Source organism: Petromyzon marinus, chromosome 1 (assembly GCF_048934315.1).
Source record: "Petromyzon marinus isolate PM22_M1 ecotype Great Lakes invasive population chromosome 1, UKy_Petmar_22M1.pri1.0, whole genome shotgun sequence".
NCBI classification, from domain to species: Eukaryota; Metazoa; Chordata; class Hyperoartia; order Petromyzontiformes; family Petromyzontidae; genus Petromyzon; species Petromyzon marinus.
In genome coordinates this window covers 13133224-13152502 of record NC_133667.1, presented here as the reverse complement: position 1 = coordinate 13152502, position 19279 = coordinate 13133224, and the positions used below count along the sequence as shown (strand labels likewise).

At 43.3% G+C, this 19279-nt stretch overlaps 1 protein-coding gene across 1 annotated transcript; it reads left to right on the top strand.

Annotated features, from left to right (window-relative positions):
- The first annotated feature begins 2372 nt into the window (after positions 1 to 2372).
- LOC142925075 (dual specificity tyrosine-phosphorylation-regulated kinase 2-like) lies at positions 2373 to 16361 on the top strand. The gene is made up of 12 exons (XM_076067806.1): positions 2373 to 3652; positions 4750 to 4807; positions 5079 to 5227; positions 6371 to 6507; positions 7626 to 7766; positions 9085 to 9220; positions 12162 to 12243; positions 13191 to 13357; positions 13944 to 14004; positions 14122 to 14239; positions 14520 to 14750; positions 15475 to 16361. The coding sequence occupies exons 1-12, from the start codon at positions 3614 to 3616 to the stop codon at positions 15659 to 15661; spliced, it is 1506 nt and encodes a 501-aa protein (XP_075923921.1). The 5' UTR covers positions 2373 to 3613; the 3' UTR covers positions 15662 to 16361.
- The last annotated feature ends 2918 nt before the right edge of the window (positions 16362 to 19279 follow it).

Genomic DNA, 19279 nt, shown 5'->3' with positions numbered 1-19279 from the left:
ATGCATAAAAAATTATAGACAACACTATTAAAACTTCCACCTTTACCTGTCTAATGGTCATACTTGTTGCTCATCTATAATATGCGTTAAACGTGTTGGCTCATCAGTGGCCAAACTGATTTGCGAGCCCTGTGCAACTCGATAGAGGCTCTGTCCAATGTTTTACTTTTCAACACGATGCACCTTTTATTTGAAGCGGGGAAAACAACATCTGAAGCAAGTGGAAGCGACCTGAAGGTCTGGCCACACACGTTGCAGCTATACGGCTTCTCGTCCGTGTGCTTGCGCAGGTGTGTGTGTGTCTTGAGGTCACACGGCTGCAAGAGCCCGCGACCAAACAGCTGGCAACGCTGAAGGCCGTATTTGGAAGTGCCTGACTTAAGACTGGAAACGGGAAGACTTATTCACAATTTGGGCAAATCGCCCGATGAAGCCGGTTGTAATCGCCATTGAAACTTCGTACTAAAGTTGTAAATGTCCATTTACTCTTCGACATCGGTGTGCTGAAGTAAAATTCATTGGTACGTTTTGTGTATGTAACGTCTTAATTGGCTGTGGTGGTGGTGGGTTAACAGCACTGATATTTGCGTGATCTAACCCAAAAAAAAACTTTTGAGAATAATATTGATCGCGAAAACCTACGTATTAAACAGATTATATAGGGGTTTTTTTATCGCTCAATGTTGGTATCAGGTTGTGGCCAGAATGAATGAGTAAGTGTAATGCAACAGCCCTTTGTAAATTGTACATGTGGAGCTGTTTCCTGCCCGTGTACAACCGAAAATCATTCGGGTCGTCTTGGAGAATATAAAATATCAAAATAAATAAGCACACCATATACTTTCGTGACTGCAGTAATTCCTGCAGTCACGAAAGCTTCGAATCAAGTATGAACCACCTCTACGGGGAGGTATGAGGTCTGTGTCTTTGTGTTGCCTCTGCTTGTGTGTCTGCCTTTGTGTCTTGGCTTGGATTTGTGTCTCTGTGCTGTCTCTGCCTGTGTGTGGGCCTTGGTGTTTCCGAGTGTGTGCTGCCGCGCCCCCTTTGCTCCATGCATACCTCCTGCTAATTTGTCCCATTGTCTCTCAGCCTTACCTTCTCTGCTTATTTAAGGCGACTTCACTCTGTGCTTGTCTCTGTGCTGGTTCGCTCTACTTGGATGTGTATGTGTGTGTGTGTGCGGTCTGTATTTTAAATTTCATACTTAACTTGCAATTTAGCATTCTTTGAAATAGCGTAATCAACCAGACTATGCGTTAATTGTTTTGACCGACCGTCTGTGTTGCTTTATATGGTTTCCAAATTTTGCTAAACCCTGTTTGTTTTGGTGTGCTTCTCTCTCTGTCCCCTGTTGTATCTGTTAGTTCCCACCTACTTGGGTGTCTGTATATACATCTGGGGTTATGTGTTTCCCCTCTCTCGTAAATTTAGCTCTTCTGTATCTGATGATGGCTGCTTATGTTGCAACCGAAACGTCGTACGCTATTATGTTATTTTATTATTTCTTATTTATAGGTGACTTTACCGAAAAAAAAACAAAGAGTAACACCATATACCCCCATTCGCATTTCCGTCTCCGTATCATATATATATAAAAACCATTTCTTACACATCATCTTCACGGCCTTAAATCGGTAAAGTGCATCATTTCAGCAGCATTGTTATAGCCCGCCAGTGCAGCACAGCAACAACAACTGTTGAACTGAACTTCCATGCTTCTCCGCCTTCACCCACCCACCCACATCGACGAGCTTGGCGATGATGCGTGGCCCAAGATACACCCGCAATCTGCGGCTGCGTGGCGAACCCCCTCATCCAGCAGTGGAATAACAAGACGGCACGCGATTTTTGACCCCCACCCCCATAGTCACACGGCGTCACAAAAAGTCAGACCCCCCCTCTCTCAAATATGACGTCACAAAGCTCTGCCCCCCCCCCAAAATAAAACATGCTTCAAATCGCTTTAAACTATTGTCATTGTAGTGCGTATTTAATGTGGCGCTGCACTCTGATGTTGTAGGAGAAAACATTTATTAAAAAGTCTATTTAATAAAGTAGAACGTGTTGTCTTTATTTATTTGAAGTTGCGCATTTTGACGTGACGTCACATTTCTCTTGGTTCTTTCGGTAAAGTAACCACGTAGAAGGGAAACAATAAAATAGTAAAAATATAAAACAATAAAATTCTCACGACGTTTCGACTGCAACACAAGCAGCAATCATCATCAGGTGTGAAACCACAACAAGAAAATTTGAAAAAAGTGGCGGTTATTAAAATTTTATTGTGGTTATCACATCTGATGATAATTGCTTGTGTTGCAATCGAAACGCCGTGATAATTTAATTGTTTTATATTTTTATTATTTTATTGTTTCCCTTCAACGTGACTTTACCGAAAGAACCAATAATATGAATCCCTGCAGTCACGAAAGCTTTAAATAAAAATTTAAGAGGCGTTACAACTTTGTGGGCATCGCTCACGGGCGTCACGCGATGCCAAACATCCATTGGGTACGGGGGGGGGCAAAGTGGAGTGAAGTTAATGAAATAACTATTCCTGCTCTTTATACTACTGTACTGTAATGAGAACTACATCGTGGCTGATGGTAACAGCTGTACTATACTGTACTGCAGCTCGAATCGGCACCTCCGATTAGCACAGCTGTCTACGTGCGGTGCGAAAGAAGTCCAACATACTGTACACAACACGTGTTGTGTAATACACGTGTATTACACAACACGTGTTGTGTAATACACGTGTTGTGTAATACACAACACGTGTATTACACACAACACGCGACCCCCCACGAACGCCCACGTGACACTCCGCGCACCGGATGCCGTGACGTCGCTACTGACGTCACTATCCGGATGCGATTAACATAGCGCTAAACTTCGAGGCGGCACGCGGCTCGAGCTACGGCTCTTGCCACGAGGACTCTGTTTTGAATGTTCAATAGTGCGAGTACGAGTTTGCCGACGAGAGATTTAGCCACGGTAAGTGATGGTAATGGTGTTGAGGACGGTACATTGATCTTTGTCGTGGTCGTGTTGATTGCAGTTGGTTGCTGGTGGCAGTGGGGAGATCTGCTCTTTGCTCGTGTTGAGTGTTGCAAGTGATAGTTACGTGAAGATTGTAATTGTAGTGATAGGGGTGATGGTTTAGTTGCTTTCTGGTGGTGATTGTGGTGATGTCAGAGACAATTTCCGTGGTGGTGCTAGTGATGCTAATGGCGATTGTCGTTTAGGTAGATGTTGTTGGTGATGGTTGCGAAAGGGCTCAATAAGCTATTAAGCTTCATGTCATGGGTAGTGATTTCCAGGTGGTGTAAATTCCACATTCCTATGGCGAGGCCCATATTTAAATATACGGACAACTAATTGATTAACACAAAGTGGCACTTAATTTTTTCACGAACTCTTCAAGGATGAAAGGTTCTCAATCTTTAAACGGGGATTTGAACTCCCTATTGAAGACAGTTCTGGGAGAGTGCCACACCTGCTGGAGAGATCTCCCTTGCTGCTCTAAGCTTGGTCGAATGAAGGGTGCTAAAGGAGGTTATTTAGGTTTTAATGCTATCTTTGTGCTGTGTTCCAGAACGATCTTTTGGAGATGGATCAACTCGATGTTCAGTCTGCAATTGTGCAGCAGGTCAGTAACACTCTTGACAGCAAACTCTTATAAGCAGACTGCACAATACAGAGACGAGCTCACTTCTTTTTTTATTGTAGAGTAGTCGTGGACTACGTGTTTCACTGCCATTCTAGAATAGAACGATTACCATTGACCAATAAGCTCAACACACAGTGCAGGCTTTCAGGTCACTTCACCACCAAATGGGTTTATTACTAGTTCAACTGACAGCAAAGAATCAAAGTTCCACCCCCACCCCACATCGTGTAAGCTCTATAGACTTTTGGGGCAAGTGCTGTTAGTAAACGCCAATTATAACTAGTACCACAACGAGCCGTTTTACCTAACGGTACAGACACGCTTACACACGGCAAACTCACGACACAGTCAAGGCAATTTCTTGTCAGCTCAGTTCGCAGTAAGGGACTCTAGTACTCGTGAACCAACCAGGAGACACACGAGCTTATTACACAGCACACGTATTGGCAGGTGCTCTACTTGGACTTTATGAATGCGTTCAGGTTCGTGACCTGTAACCAGTTTCATAAAATACCTTTAACAATTCACCCTTTTGCCATATTTGTGTAAATTAGAAATCAATGTATAATGCAGTTAAAGATGTTTAATGGAATTGGCCACAAACCTGGGAATATGGGCACCGTTTAATATTCCCAAAGTGTCAGATTATTTGACATCATCGAGGTGCAATATACTATTATTCGTGAATATGTATGTCTTGGATGCTGCTTGGTGTAGTGGTTTCCACACCAGAGGTCGCTGCTTTAATCTCCGAGCATGGCAGTTCAATGGGGCAAGTTTCTTAAATACCACCCAACAGTATACAGTAAATGGGTTCACCACAGCTCGTCGATCATGCATAGTGAGGTAAAGCGTTGACCTTTTCCAATATATGAGGCCATCACGGAGGTGCAGGCCAAAAAATACTCTCTAGGGTAATCCTCTGAGAGCTTTGTGCGATTTAGGCCCTTCCACAAGCACTCTCTCAGTGGGTGTTTGTGTGTGTACCACTTTGTCTCTGTATATATGTCCATGTCTGTGTGCTTGCCCGCATGTTCACGCGTGCCGCTCTGTGCGCATCTCTGTGACAAAAACAGGCAACTCCATCGGATGAAGTCGTCTTCCCAGTGGCAGGGATGAGCTGCACACCACAAGGTTTTTACTCCACTTTATTCAGCATCATTCACCACATGAATTACTGCCACACTCCTCTATAACAAACACACATCATATCTATCTAGAAGACCGATCCCTAAATGGCTTTACAAATCCGATAAGAGCACACATACAAGAGGCCCAAATCGAGTCTCTTTGTTAAGTGTAACATGATGTGCTTGATTCATTTGTGATCTTAATTACGTGTGTTGCACACGTGAATATGTGCATGAATGACCATGTGTGTCTTTGGGCATGTGTGCGTGTGCAGAACTCTTGGACAAATTCAAAGACAGAATGACAGAGCAGGAACGTCAAGAAATATTGTGTTTCAATGAAGTTTTTTATTTCAAGATTCGTTCGGAACGAAATGGCCCTTCCAATGATGGCTACGATGACATCGACGGCCACTACATTCCGGTAAGCCTCTCCAATATGGGCCATGTTCATTGCAAATCATGCATTCCACTATAAACCACAACATCCCTTACACGCACGTGTATACCTAATAAGTTGCTAATGATTTTCTGTGTGAAGAACACTGAAACGTTAAGCTACTCAACGTCCTAGTTTTGGACATTTTCAGAAAGGCTCTCCTGGTGCCACAAAGCAACTACAAAAAAATGTGGATTTTATCTCGATTAAAATATTCTGGCCTATTGCTCAACTATTGATACGATCTAAAGGTGGGGCTACCTGAGTAGTGGGTGGGGTTGGCATAGCCTAGAATGGGCCTATGAGTATAGTATGCAGGGCATACAGAGTGAGGCCACTCACTGTGTGGGTGGAATGTGGGAATTGAATGAACATGGCTATGTAAAAGTGACACCTGTGATCTTGAGTTTTAAATCTAGATTTAACAGTGCATCGCTCCAGTGGCTTCCTAATATCGGAAGGAAGAGCATTCCAGACGGCCGCAGAAGTGCACTCAAAGCGCGCGATGTGGTGACTATGTTTGTCATCATAAATACAGATGAAGGACATTCTATAACCCACACTTTTCATAGAATGATTTAGTGGTTTCCAGTGTGAGGCAAAGATGTATTTGGCAGAGACATCAGGGAAAGCTCAGACATGTTCATGAGTTTCGATTTAAAGCTTTCGTGACTGCAAGGATTCATCTTCTTTGGTTCTTTCGGTAAAGTCAAGTAGAATGAGAATAAAATAATAAAATAATAAAATAAAATACCACAATAAAATTCTCACGACGTTTCGGCCACAGCACAAGTGGCCTTCTTCAGGTGAAAGGAACAAACCTGTCGGGACGACAGAGCTTCAATGAACGTTGTTAAGATTCGTAGCGTCTTTTAAGCTGAAGAAGGCCACTTGTGTTGTGGCTGAAACGTCGTGAGAATTTTATTGTGTTATTTTATTTTATTATTTTATTCTCATTCTACGTGACTTTACCGAAAGAACCAAAGAAGATGTTCATGAGTGTGGGAATGTCAGACCAGTGACTAAGAAATGAGAACTTGAATGAGCCGTGTGTTTAGACTGAGTATTGTTTGAGCACTCAGAGACGGCCCTGCTTGAGTACTGAACACTTGTGTAATCTTGTTCTAGATCACGGGTGAACACCTGGTGTACCGCTTCCAAGTACTGAATGTACTTGGGAAGGGGTCCTTTGGGCAGGTGCTCCGATGCCTGGACCACAAGACGAAAAGAGAAGTGGCCATCAAGTTGCTAGAGTACACTGCTAGGTAAGTTTGAACAAAGACATGAACCACATTAAAAAATACATCTGAATTTGTGAAGATAACCATAACTTAAAAAAATCAATTTAAAAGTGTATTTTGTTTAACCTCATGAGAACTGAAGAGACCAGGATAAGTCTCATTTGCAAGAGTGACCTGGAGCATTAGTCTGCCAGTAGGGGGACAATGATTGCACAATACAAATTGAGGAATTTGTGGTGTAGGTTTCCATATTGGCAAACATTGTACCCAGTTCAAAGCACACAGTGGCATACTCTTGCAAATAACGTCAGGTGTTCTTTAGCATCCATCGAAGCAGACAGCATGCATTATTATGGTTATACACCCGCAGTATTAATCAGGGCGGCTGCTTGATTCGAACCTTGAACCTCTTCAACGGTTGGCGAACGTGCGACTGCCAGGTCATGTATCCATCTCCATCAGAAGCTGTTTCTGTATGAGTTTATAATTTCATAAATGTCTTCAAACACCATCAAAATGATGTTTGATTTGTCATGAAGAGGCAATATGTAATTTTTTAAGGTTACTGCCACGTGAACGTGGAGTTCACACCACTGACCAACAACGGGGATGAGTGCTGCCCTTTTGCCCATTATATTATATTCTTCTATATTGCAACATGTTCAGGCACTAAATACCAATGCCAAGGAGGTCTGCTAGCCACGAGGGGTCTTCAGGAAAGATTTTTTTTTTCAACTTTTGCAATTCCGCATTAAAGGAGCACAGACCACAGTGCTTCACAACATCGTCCACAGTTTCGGTTGGAGGAGCAGGACACTTTATACCTTACTCGCTTAACATAGCTCAAAAACCACAGTGATCACAATCCAGTGGTGCAACATTTTCACCGCACTGAGATGGGATGTGGTAACCCCTTTCGGGTAACGACCATCGACAACTTCCCAACCGATTGGTGCAGCCTCCCCAGTTGGCCGCTGATCACGTCGACCGGGCAGGGACGACGTTGACATTGACCGGGATGAAGCGCTCACAGCCATGACTCTGGAGCTCTGTTGACCGCGCCATCCCATGTGCGTGATAATGCATAAAAATATGCAAGACTTAAGAGTGGGGTGAGACTCACCGATGCATTCCCTCCACAGAAACGACCTTCAGAAATGCAGAAGGGAGGCGCATATCATGAATGCGTTGCAGTCCAAGGACAATGAAAATAACTACATTATTAGATTTATCGGACATCTTATGTTCAGAAAGCATCCCGGCTTCGTTATGGAGCTCATGACGTAAGTAAAAAAATCACATCTGTGCGCCAACATCGTGTTTATCTCAAGCATTTTTTTAAAACGTGCAGGTAACATTTGATGAAATTCAGATTTAAAAAAATGTTGTTTGACCAGGTGAGAACTCAAGAGACCAGGATGAGTCTCATTTTCAACAGTGACCTGGGGCATTAGATTGCCAGTAGGGGGGCGATGATTCCTAAGTTGTACAACGGCAATAAATTAATTTTTCGGGTAATTTTCGAATTTTTAACATCGGCTGTGAGACAGACGCGGTGTGTGGTATTATTACAGCTGCATTAATCAGGGAGCCTGCTGGATTCGAACCATGAACCTCGACGAAAGGCGGGGATCATGCTGCCATTAGGCCATGTCACCACCCATCGGATTGTACCAGCCCTTTCATGTTAAGGCTTTATTGATAGTTTTTAAAATATGAAAGGGACACGGGTGTCTCCTTAACGTGGCACGTAACTGTTTATGATGCAACGATGCTCTCCCACCTTACTTAATACATATGAGCTGAGTGGTTACCACCATTTTACATTGTACAGCACATTAAAACATAGCACTTCATAATAATTACAAATACAGTAAACGATGTTTCTCGTTATCTGTAAACAACATTGTTACCTACCGCAACGTCCTGTCTCATCCATTACCTTTATCATGAAACCAGATGCAACAGCAAATTCTCATAACGAGCCCTATGAGCTAGGCGATGGTGGTGCCCGCCTGTAATCCAGCACTGCTGAGGCGAGGGTTTGGTGGGTCACACACATTTTGCGAAACTCCCTACCGTGGGCGTCGAGGTGCCCATACCCTGGCTTGTCGGTAGAGAGCAGTACAACAAAAGTGTAGACTACCTGTTACACCTGTACGGGATACAGTATTGCCCCCTCGCAAGTGTGGGTTTTTGTCTGGGTGCTCCGGTTTCTTCCAACATGTAAACGCTCAAAATTTTTTTTTATAAAATACCTTAATATGTACAAGACCGCAGAGCTTAGGCATCTGTTGGCGCCTGCTCATGACTTTGGTTGACTTGCTGTTTGTGGTTCCTCGTACGTCTGAGAATTGTTCTCTTCATATTACAGTGAAGTGATTACTGTGCATGTTATAAGTTGATGTTATTATATTTCTCAAACCCAATATGCAGGTCATGTTTCATCATCATTCCCCTGGGAGAAATTTGAATTTGGTTTTACATGATAAAACTCCTAATCTATTGTAAAGCATAATTCCTCCAGTTCATGAAGCGATCCTAAGCATTGACCAAGATAGTCGAAGGTGGACTAACCATTGACGATATCTTGTCTTGCAGCATCGACCTCTTTGATCAATTCCAGGACAACTTCACGATCTTTGCACCGTCAAGAATCAGGCTCTATGCAAGATCCATGTTGAGGGCCCTTGCAAAACTTAAGAAGGAGGCCATCATTTATGGCGACCTGAAGATGGTAAGTAAATACAAAAGCATACTGCCGTTATTCATGGATATGTGTTGCCTTGAGGCAACTGTGGAAAAATAAGACCTATACTCTTTGGTTCTAGTCGGTAAAGTCACGTGACTTTACCGAATAGAACCAAAGAGTATGGATCCTTGCAGTCACGAAAGCTTCAAATCTAAAATAAGACCTCTCTCGTAACTCAAAAAATTGAAAACCAAACAGCCTGCACCTCATACCGCATTGCACAACAATAATGCTATTGTTTTGCTAAATGTATAAAAAGTAATCGACACTTGTTTCAATCTAGGACATTGTCTAATCTCTTCTTGCTCGAGAATACACTCTGCAGTTCATTTGAAGAGATTCTAATTTACATTGGTCACAATCACAACACTCAAAAGCGATAATTACAATTGGCAATGTTAGACAAGTTTCTGACACGAGGAAAAGGAGATAAGCACCTGTAACTTATCCTAACGAGGGGGACAGGTCGGCTAAATAGAGAGTGATTCAAGTAGTACAGTTTGTAGAACACGAACAGATAATCCGCGCTGTGTTCCGTCCTCCTGAGAAGTGAGCGACTCGACGTCACAAGACCACAGCTCAATCTCTCAGCATGGAGTCTTCCCAAATCTCAATTATGGTAGCAGCCACTTATCATGTCGAATAACATTTAACATTATGTTCTTTAACATTTAACAAGAAGCATCTGCCCCAAAACATCTTTAATATTTAACAAGAAACATCTGCCCCAAAACATCTTTAATGCCTCCTAAACTTCCCACAGTCCCTGATAACACTGCATAAACGAAACAATGTGTACTTATATAGTTATTAATAATAAATACATATTTAATATGGAATTATATTGACATGCAAATTAGGCAAATCAAATTTTACTGACAATAAACATATAAAAACAACTATTAATCAGGAATATAACCTCTGCAGTAACGCCGATTCTGTTCACCAAATTAAGTGAATATTAAATGGCTGCTACAACGTGGCCATTTTGTGCATTCGCAATGAACCGCACAATGTAACACAATAACACCAATTCTAGATTTGAAGCTTTCGTGACTGCAAGGATCCATACTCTTTGGTTCTATTCGGTAAAGTCACGTAAAAGTATAAAACAACAAAAAATAATTAAAACAATAAAAAATTCACGACGTTTCGGCCACAACACAAGTGGCCTTCATCAGGTGAAGGGACCAGCGCTGTCCTCGAGACAGTCTGGTCCCTTCACCTGATGAAGGCCACTTGTGTTGTGGCCAAAACGTCGTGATTTTTTTATTTTTTGTTGTTTTATACTTTTACGTGACTTTACCGAATAGAACCAACGAGTACAATAACACCAAAATGTTATCAACTTTCACAAAAAAGCTACTTCTATTTTCATCACCAAAACGCTCTAATCATCTTTCAACTCCGTTATATCTTCATTGGTTCTTTCGGTAAAGTCACGTAGAATGAGAATGAAATAATAAATTGATAAAATAAAATAACACAATAAAATTCTCACGACGTTTCGGCCACAACACAAGCGGCCTTCATCAGGTGAAGGGACGAGACTGTCTGGAGGACAGCGCTGGAGCGAACACAGCCAAGCTCAGACCGCGACCTTTAAGCTGTGTGAGAAGAAACAGAGCGCCTTGACAAAGGAATTAGCATAGAATTTAGCATTGCAATAGCTGAGTGATTAGCTTGTGACTGGTCACAGAAATGGCTATGTTAAAGTCAAAGCCTACACATCCACAGAGGTACCTAGTACAAATCAAACAGGAGAATTTAGCATTGAAATAACTGAGGGATTAGCTTGTGACTGGTCATAGAAGGCACTCTGTTTCTTCTCACACAGCTTAAAGGTCGCGGTCTGAGCTTGGCTGTGTTCGCTCCAGCGCTGTCCTCCAGACAGTCTCGTCCCTTCACCTGATGAAGGCCGCTTGTGTTGTGGCTGAAACGTCGTGATAATTTTATTGTGTTATTTTATTTTATCAATTTATTATTTTATTCTCATTCTACGTGACTTTACCGAAAGAACCCAAAAAAGATAAATGCTTGCAGTCACGAAAGCTTTAAATTCGTTATATCTATTGATTCGAGTTGGATTGATCAAAATAAACAAGTTAATAAAATGACTAACCACGAGGCCGTCGCCATCTTATTATTAGATTTCCCGCGCAAAAACTGAAAATTAACAAAAACAACTGGAAAAAATAATTGAACATCTTCACACCTGCAATAGTGACGAGGCACACCCTCCACCTCACAACACCGCAGCTAAATATCTCTGTTAATAGGGATTGAGCACCAGTGTTATTAATTTTCTAGACCCAAGTATTTTGAATATAGAAATCAACTTTGATATCATAATCTTAATTGTGAATATCTTCATTACCACCAATAAGTCAGTCAAACGTCAATTAACATTACCGAGTTCCTGTCATTTGATTAACATTAAAGTAATATGATTGTAACAGTTACATATTATATTCTTAGTTTTTTCGGTAAAGTCACGTTGAAGAGAAACAACAAAATAATAAAATATATGAAAATATATTATATATATTTTATTATTTTGTTGTTTCTCTTCAACGTATAAAATTATATTTTATATATATTTTATTATTTTGTTGTTTCTCTTCAACGTGACTTTACCGAAAAAACTAAGAATATGAATTACTGCAGTCACGAAAGCTTTAAATAAAAAAAAAGTTACATATTATTGGAGCTAATGTAAACTCTACAGTGCACGTGGGGCTCGGGGTCTTATCCCTAGTCATCATTGCCTTCTCATATAATGACGAAAATGTACCCGTCTCTCCGTAGCAATTAGCAGAGTGCACAATTATACGTGTTGATTAATCAGAGGTGAGTTCACGCCGGCCATCCATGCCATGAGCACTTTTGAACCTTAACCACTTTTATCCCCTGTTATTTTTCCTAGGAAAACATCATGGTCAAAGACCACGCAACCGGCAACATCAGGATCATTGATTTTGGCGCGAGCATCAAAATGACGAAACCAAGTGAGTAGTTTTGCTTGTGTTTTTTCGTGTGAGGGTGTGTGTGTCTGTGCGTCTTTGTGAATCTTTGTGAATATACGAGTGGGGAGCGCTAGTGCAGCGGTTAGCGCGGTGCAGCGGTTAGCGCTACGCACCCGGCCGCCCCGAGTTCGATTCCCGCTCACGGCCGACACCAGTGACGATTATCTGAACCGGTCCTGGGACTCCCCGAGGTCGACTCAGCCCCAAATGAGCGCCTCGTGCGGTGTGTAAACATCGCCACTAGGGAGACAAAAACAGCCTGGCGTGCTGCTGGCCCCCCACCACCTCGTGTGCCGTGCCGGCCTTCATAGGTGCTCGCTAACAGCACTTGCCCCAACAGTCTGTTAAGGCTATACGGGGGATCTTTGTCTTATATGTGTGTTGGCACAGAGGGGGCATAGTTGGTGCATATGCCAGTCATCTCAGTTCGTCAACCCATGGCACCTAGATATCTTTCGTGATATGTCAGTGAGACTTCGACATTTCACGTGGCCTCAAAGTGCACCTGGCCTGGCACAGGTCCCGTGGTGACGTCACTGCTGCTTAGTGGCGAATGGCGCCTGTTATTCGTATGTGTGTGCGTTTGGAAACGTGGCATGGTGAGCAGCTTTACAATGCACTACAATCTTAGTGACTCAGTTATTATTCTCAGCCATAGAGACCCTATCAGGTCATACAGGCCTTAATAGGTGTTTGCAAACAACGTTTTTACCAAATGTCAAAGCGTCTCTTGGAGTGCCGCTCACACTTTTCCATTTCTGAGCCAGTTTTAGAAAGGTCCAAATTCATCTGCTGGATAGAATGACCAATTTTACCATCCTACAAAATGTAAATATTTTAATCTGTGTGCACTCAAAAATCTAAGTGGACAAATAACGTGCATGACCTTCTCGCTCAATCGGTGCTGTCCATGTGTGTGTGGTGCGCAGTTTTCGGATGTTTCGGAACGTGGAAATACATGGCTCCAGAGATGTTCCTGGGCCTCCAACTCACCTGCGCAGTGGACATGTGGTCCCTGGGCTGCGTAATTGCTGAGCTCTCTTCTGGCTACCCTCTCTTACAGACCACAGGAGATTATATTGCCCAAATGATCACGGTACCTGAAATATGCCAAAATATAATCTCATTATTTATGAATTTGAATTGCAACCAACAGCAGAGCCCATGGCTTAGTTTTAGCTGAGCCGGCTCACAATGCTAACGCCGAGTGATGGTCCATTAGTCGCTAACAACCATATAGGAGACTGCCGTGGATTGCAATCTGTGGAGCAATTATACTTTTGGCCTCATTCCATGGGAACAAATGTTGCTCTGCTGCCAGTATGTACACAGAGAATAGACATATCTTTAATGTGACCAGACACTAGTTGGACACGTATGATGTGATTTGGCCTTGTTGATAATCATCACTCAGAGCGACAGACTATTACCCTTTCCATTCTTCGGGTTCATTGTTCATCCCTGAGGTTCATGAAGTAACTTTAATGGGCAATATTTGTTCATTAAGTACCCAATAATTAAAATATATGGTAATGTTGTAAAAGCATGTGCAGTCCTTGTGAATAAACGTTTCAGTTTTAGAGACATTTACATTTGAGGAAGTCTACTGTATGCATGTTTACGATACACACAGTCCAATGACCTAACCCATGTATATTAATTTCACTGTGACCTGTGCACAGATTTTTGGTCTCCCACCAAGGTCCATGATTGATGCTGCGACCGACATGGACATTTACACCGGTGAGTGGAGGGGAGGTTGCTACTTCTGTTGTCACAATTATCCAGGCAAGCATTGCCGTAATGTACTTTGTTCGTAATCCTCAGAAACCCGTTTCACTCATTTTCTCTCCAACACAGACAAGACAGGGTGCCACAGGGTGAACGGCAGGAAGGTCGTTCCAAGCACCACCTCTCTTAAGGAAAAGCTTCGGACTACGAACAGAGAGTTAATCGATTTTGTTCAAGGATGCCTTGAGTAAGATATACCTGTACTGTCTACATATGATCTTAATTCATCATTATTTTCGTGTTCACCATCAGCACTCTCGTAAACAGAGTGCACATTACTAGGAGTGATGTTTACTGACAGGGAGTGGCTTTGTGTCATAACAGGGCAATATTTCATGCCTTGTGCCTTCTTGTATTCGTTTGCATAATGAAGGTAAATAATTGCATGTGCCACACCTCCACCCCATTATTCGAAGAAATTTAGACAGTAAATGAACCCTGACGATTCACCGTTCATATCTTGGCAGGTGGGATCCCGCTCGCCGGCTCACGCCTGAGGAAGCTTTGAACCACAGGTGGCTTCAGGACGACACCAAGGGCGAAAGCCATGCTAGTCACAATGAACAGGATGCTGTGGACGCATCGATTAAAATGGACGAGATCGTGGAGGTGGATCGTGTGAGCCAATGCGAGCAGAGATGGACGAATGATTCTGGGTCAGATCTCGATGAAGATTTTGTGTCAGCCAAGAGCCAATCGTGAGTCTCCACGTGCACGTTGCATCTTGAAGAATATTTGTGTTGGTTAGGTTCTTATGAAGTGACTTTGATGTTTCTCCCTGCTCAATGCTTTCTCTCTGCATGCAGCTCTCTTTGAGACGTTGCTCTTTCTCCTCTGCAGTCTGGAACTGTCCTTCCCCAGCCATCTTCATTGTCGACTTCATGCTCTTGTTCAACTCTAGGCTCCAGATCTTCCTCTTCTCCTCTGCCTATAACTCTAGAAAAGAATCAGAATATTTATTTATACTGGAGGAATTTGATGAGCTATGAAGCTCTTTTTCACGGATGTCCAGTATGATGTCCAGCAGTACTGGACATCATTCTAACATTGGTTTTCATTTATAGATTGGCCCCTGCCATGGGAATGTGGAATTCCCACCACTCTGCTTGCTCGTTTGAGTGTGAAAATGCTTTGGCTTTTCTTATCTTCAGAAGGGTTTGGGGTAGTGATAGGTGTAGGGGCAGTGATCTACTTGACATCTGTAAAAAAAAAGAGCTTTATAGGTCATAATATTCCTATAGTCTAAATAAATATTCTGATTCTGAACATATTCTGATAGGGGTAGACCTGGTTGTGGCTGGGGGCAGGGCCAGGGAGTAGCAGTAGGATAAATAATGGAATTGTATTGCAGTAGGAAAGTTTCTGCACAAATAAAGAAAGGCAGACAGAGGCATAACAGTGGCCCGTGCAACTCTCTTTCAGCTCGAACGCCAGTTTCTACACTGCCCTGGAATACCAACGCAGCCATCAAGCGACCAGTGAAGCTGTCGCCAACACCGGAGCGAAGGCATCGAGGGGGCCTGGGCGGAGATTTGCCCGTGTGCGGCAGCGACTCCGGACATTTCTTAGATTTGTCCGGAAGCATTGCTGCTGCAATGCGGAAGAATAAAGGCCCCATCGTTGGCGCACCCCACCACTCCAGTACAGTGGAGGTAAGGGTTTGGTGGGTCGCTCCCTTTCCGTGGGCACCCGTATCCTGGCTTGCCAGGAGAAGGCAGCACAACAAAAATGTGGACTCCACCTGTTCCGTCTGGATGGGATTGAGTGGTTTTCGCCTCGCATGCATGGGGTTTTTTTTTCCGGATCCCCAGTTTCCTCCGACATTTAAAGCCACTCATTATTTGTCCTGATAACACCTTGACGTATAGAGGACCTCAGAGCTTGGATAATTGTGGTTCTGTGGTTTCTCGCGTTGTGAGAGTGAGCGAGCACTGTGCACGTTAAAAGGTAAAAAAAGTATTATATCTCGGCTTTCACGACCAATGTTAGATTCATTATTCGTTACTTTTGGGTCAGATCGTCGAGGTATCTGACAATTTTCAGCTTTTCCCTCTACTGACAGCCAATCAAACGATGTTGTCACGTGGCAAAAATGCCAATTTATTTGTTTTCCAGGAAACCGGAATGTTGAAAAGCAAGCATTAAATAATGTTATGTAAGAGATTACATTCAAAAATAAGTGTTAACAATAACTCAGCTCTTATTTTGAGATCTTTAACAGAAGCTCAGCTCTCGCGTAATGCATGCAAATCTTTCAGCTAAAGTACAATCAACAAGATAAATGTTCAATTTCAGAAAAGACCAAAGATCTGTATTGGAAAAGAAAAGGATTATTTTGTCTAAGAGTTCTGTTTTGGTGTAAGCTATTTATTTCATAATAATCAGAATCTTTCATTAACATAGCTTAAAAATACATGATCATCCCGAGGAAATGTATGTGAACATTACGTCACCGCAAAATATCTTTCCCACCAATTTTACATGGAGAAGATAAATCCAAATTTGTATTGCACTGCATCCAGCTGGCTGCTTCTCTCGTTGGTGTTCCACTCCCTTGTCGCACGATGTCATGCAGCATCTTGAGACACGACTGGAGACCTGCTGCTGTGTGTCTTGAGTGCTCTGTCCCTTGATGACCCCAATGCTTCCCCTGGGTTTGTGCCTGGAACAGGTAACGTCACCGGGGGATGTCGACACCTGTAATGGAAGAGGCAGAGACACCAGACCCCAAGACATCCTGCAACCCCCCACCACCCCACCTGCACACACCCCACACACACACCCCACCCACCCACACACACCCCATCCACAACACACACCTCACACAGACATACCCCACACACCCACACACACACCACCCACCCACTACCCACCCACAACACACACCACACACACATACACCCCACGCATAAACACACCCAACGCATGAACACACCCCATCCACACAACCCACTCACCCACCACCCACCCACAACACACACCACACACACCTCATACACATACACCGCACGCATACACACCCAACGCATGAACACACCCCACCCACACACCACCCACCTACACACATCACGCACCCACCACCTATGCACACACACACCACCCAGCCATTACCCACCAAGAACACACCACACACACAAACACCCCCCCCCTCCTTTCTCTTGACTCACTGTTAATGAAATAGCTAAGGATGTTTTTTTAACTCGTATATAATAATAACTGTAAATATATTAGTTTAGTTTTACTGTGTATTGAATTTAGAGGAAGGCCGTCTCACCGTGAAAGTATTAATGCAGAAGATTTAAATGTGCAATACGTTTTACTTTCATGCAAGTTTGTTTTTAACTCGTATATAATAATAACTGTAAATATATTAGTTTAGTTTCATCGTGTATTGAATTTAGAGGAAGGCCGTCTCACCGTGAAAGTATTAATGCAGAAGATTTAAATGTGCAATACGTTGTACTTTCGTGCAAGTTTGTTTTTAACTCGTATATAATAATAACTAAATATATATTAGTTTAGTTTCATCGTGTATTGAATTTAGAGGAAGGCCGTCTCACCGTGAACGTATTAATGCAGAAGATTTAAATGTCCAATACGTTTTACTTTCATGCAAGTTTGCAAACAAGCCTCGTGTTCAGTATTTTGTAAATACAAATTTTTCATTTGTAGCAATGTTTCTTGGCATTTATGGTTTTGTTGGAACGTTTATTAATATTGTTTTACTTGCTTGCACCACACACACATACACCCCACGCATACACACACTATTCACACACCGTGCACACCCCACGCACACACACAAACCATGCTTGCACCCCACGCACACATGCACCCCACACATATACACACCACACACACCCCCCACACACACACCACGCACACATACACCCCACACACACACCCCATGCATACACCACACACACACACCCCACGCACACATACACCCCACACATACACACCATGCTCACACACCATGCTCACACCCCACACACACATCCCATGCACAAACTACACACACACCCCACGCACACCTACACCCCACACACACACCATATGCACACACCACACATACAGCCCACACATACACACACCATGCACACACACCATGCATTCACCCCATGCACGCACCCCGACTAGCGCTTAGGTCAACTAGAACACACAAACCGAACCTCTCCACCTGGGTTTTCATCCCGGCAAACCGAGCGAGTGACCTGGCCATGGGTTTCCCATGTGAGAGAGAATTGGCAAAGTTCGGTGTGAGATGGTGACTCCCGGACCCTGTGGTAAAACATGGGTGAGTTTGACGCGAGACCACCTCCGGGAGAATCCGGGTAGAATATGATGGTGCACCCAGATACACGAGCACTCAAGGGGGGTAAGTTGGAAAGGGCAGGGAGTGTTGGAATGCAATAATACTGTTTTCCTGAGACAGATAGTGCGAGTGGAAGAATGACGAGTGTGGCCTTGGGTGCATCATCAACACATCGCGCATCTAAAATTATCCCTGATTATGACAATAAAACAGCTGTAAGTTGAGATGGAGAACACCAACGCAAAGGTGATGAACGGGCAGGCAACCCGGGGCTGTGCGAGGGGACAGCCCCATCCAGCCCTTACCCCCCCCAACTCCCTCCGCACTAAATCCTGAGCGCTGCACTGCCGGACCGGCGTCATCCATGACTCCACCACGCGACGACCAACACCATCCACTCCTTCACCACCACCGAAGCCTAGTTGGTCACTGACACGCTTCGCACCCCACAAAAACGGTTTACACCTTAAATTTTGATTTAAAGCTTTCGTGACTGCAGTGATTCATATTCTTGGTTCTTTCGGTAAAGTCACGTTGAAGGGAAACAATAAAATAATAAAATATGTATAAAACAATAAAATTCTCACGACGTTTCGACTGCAACACAAGCAGTCATCATCAGGTGTGAAAAACAACGGCAAGAACATTTGAAAGAAGTGGCGGTTTGTATTTATTTATTTTTAAACGTTAGCACCACGGATAGCGATTTGACAGTTTGTTTAGATGGACGAGTCCATCTATGTTCGGAAAAGAGGAGGGGGGAGACGAAAATTTTACGTAGGCTGCGAGTGTGGAGTGTGTGTGTAAGTGGAGCGGTGGTGTAGCGGTGAGCGCGCTGCGCTATGAACTCGGCGTCCCGAGTTCGATTCCCACGTCCGGCCAGCACCAGTGACGATTATATCTGAACCGGGT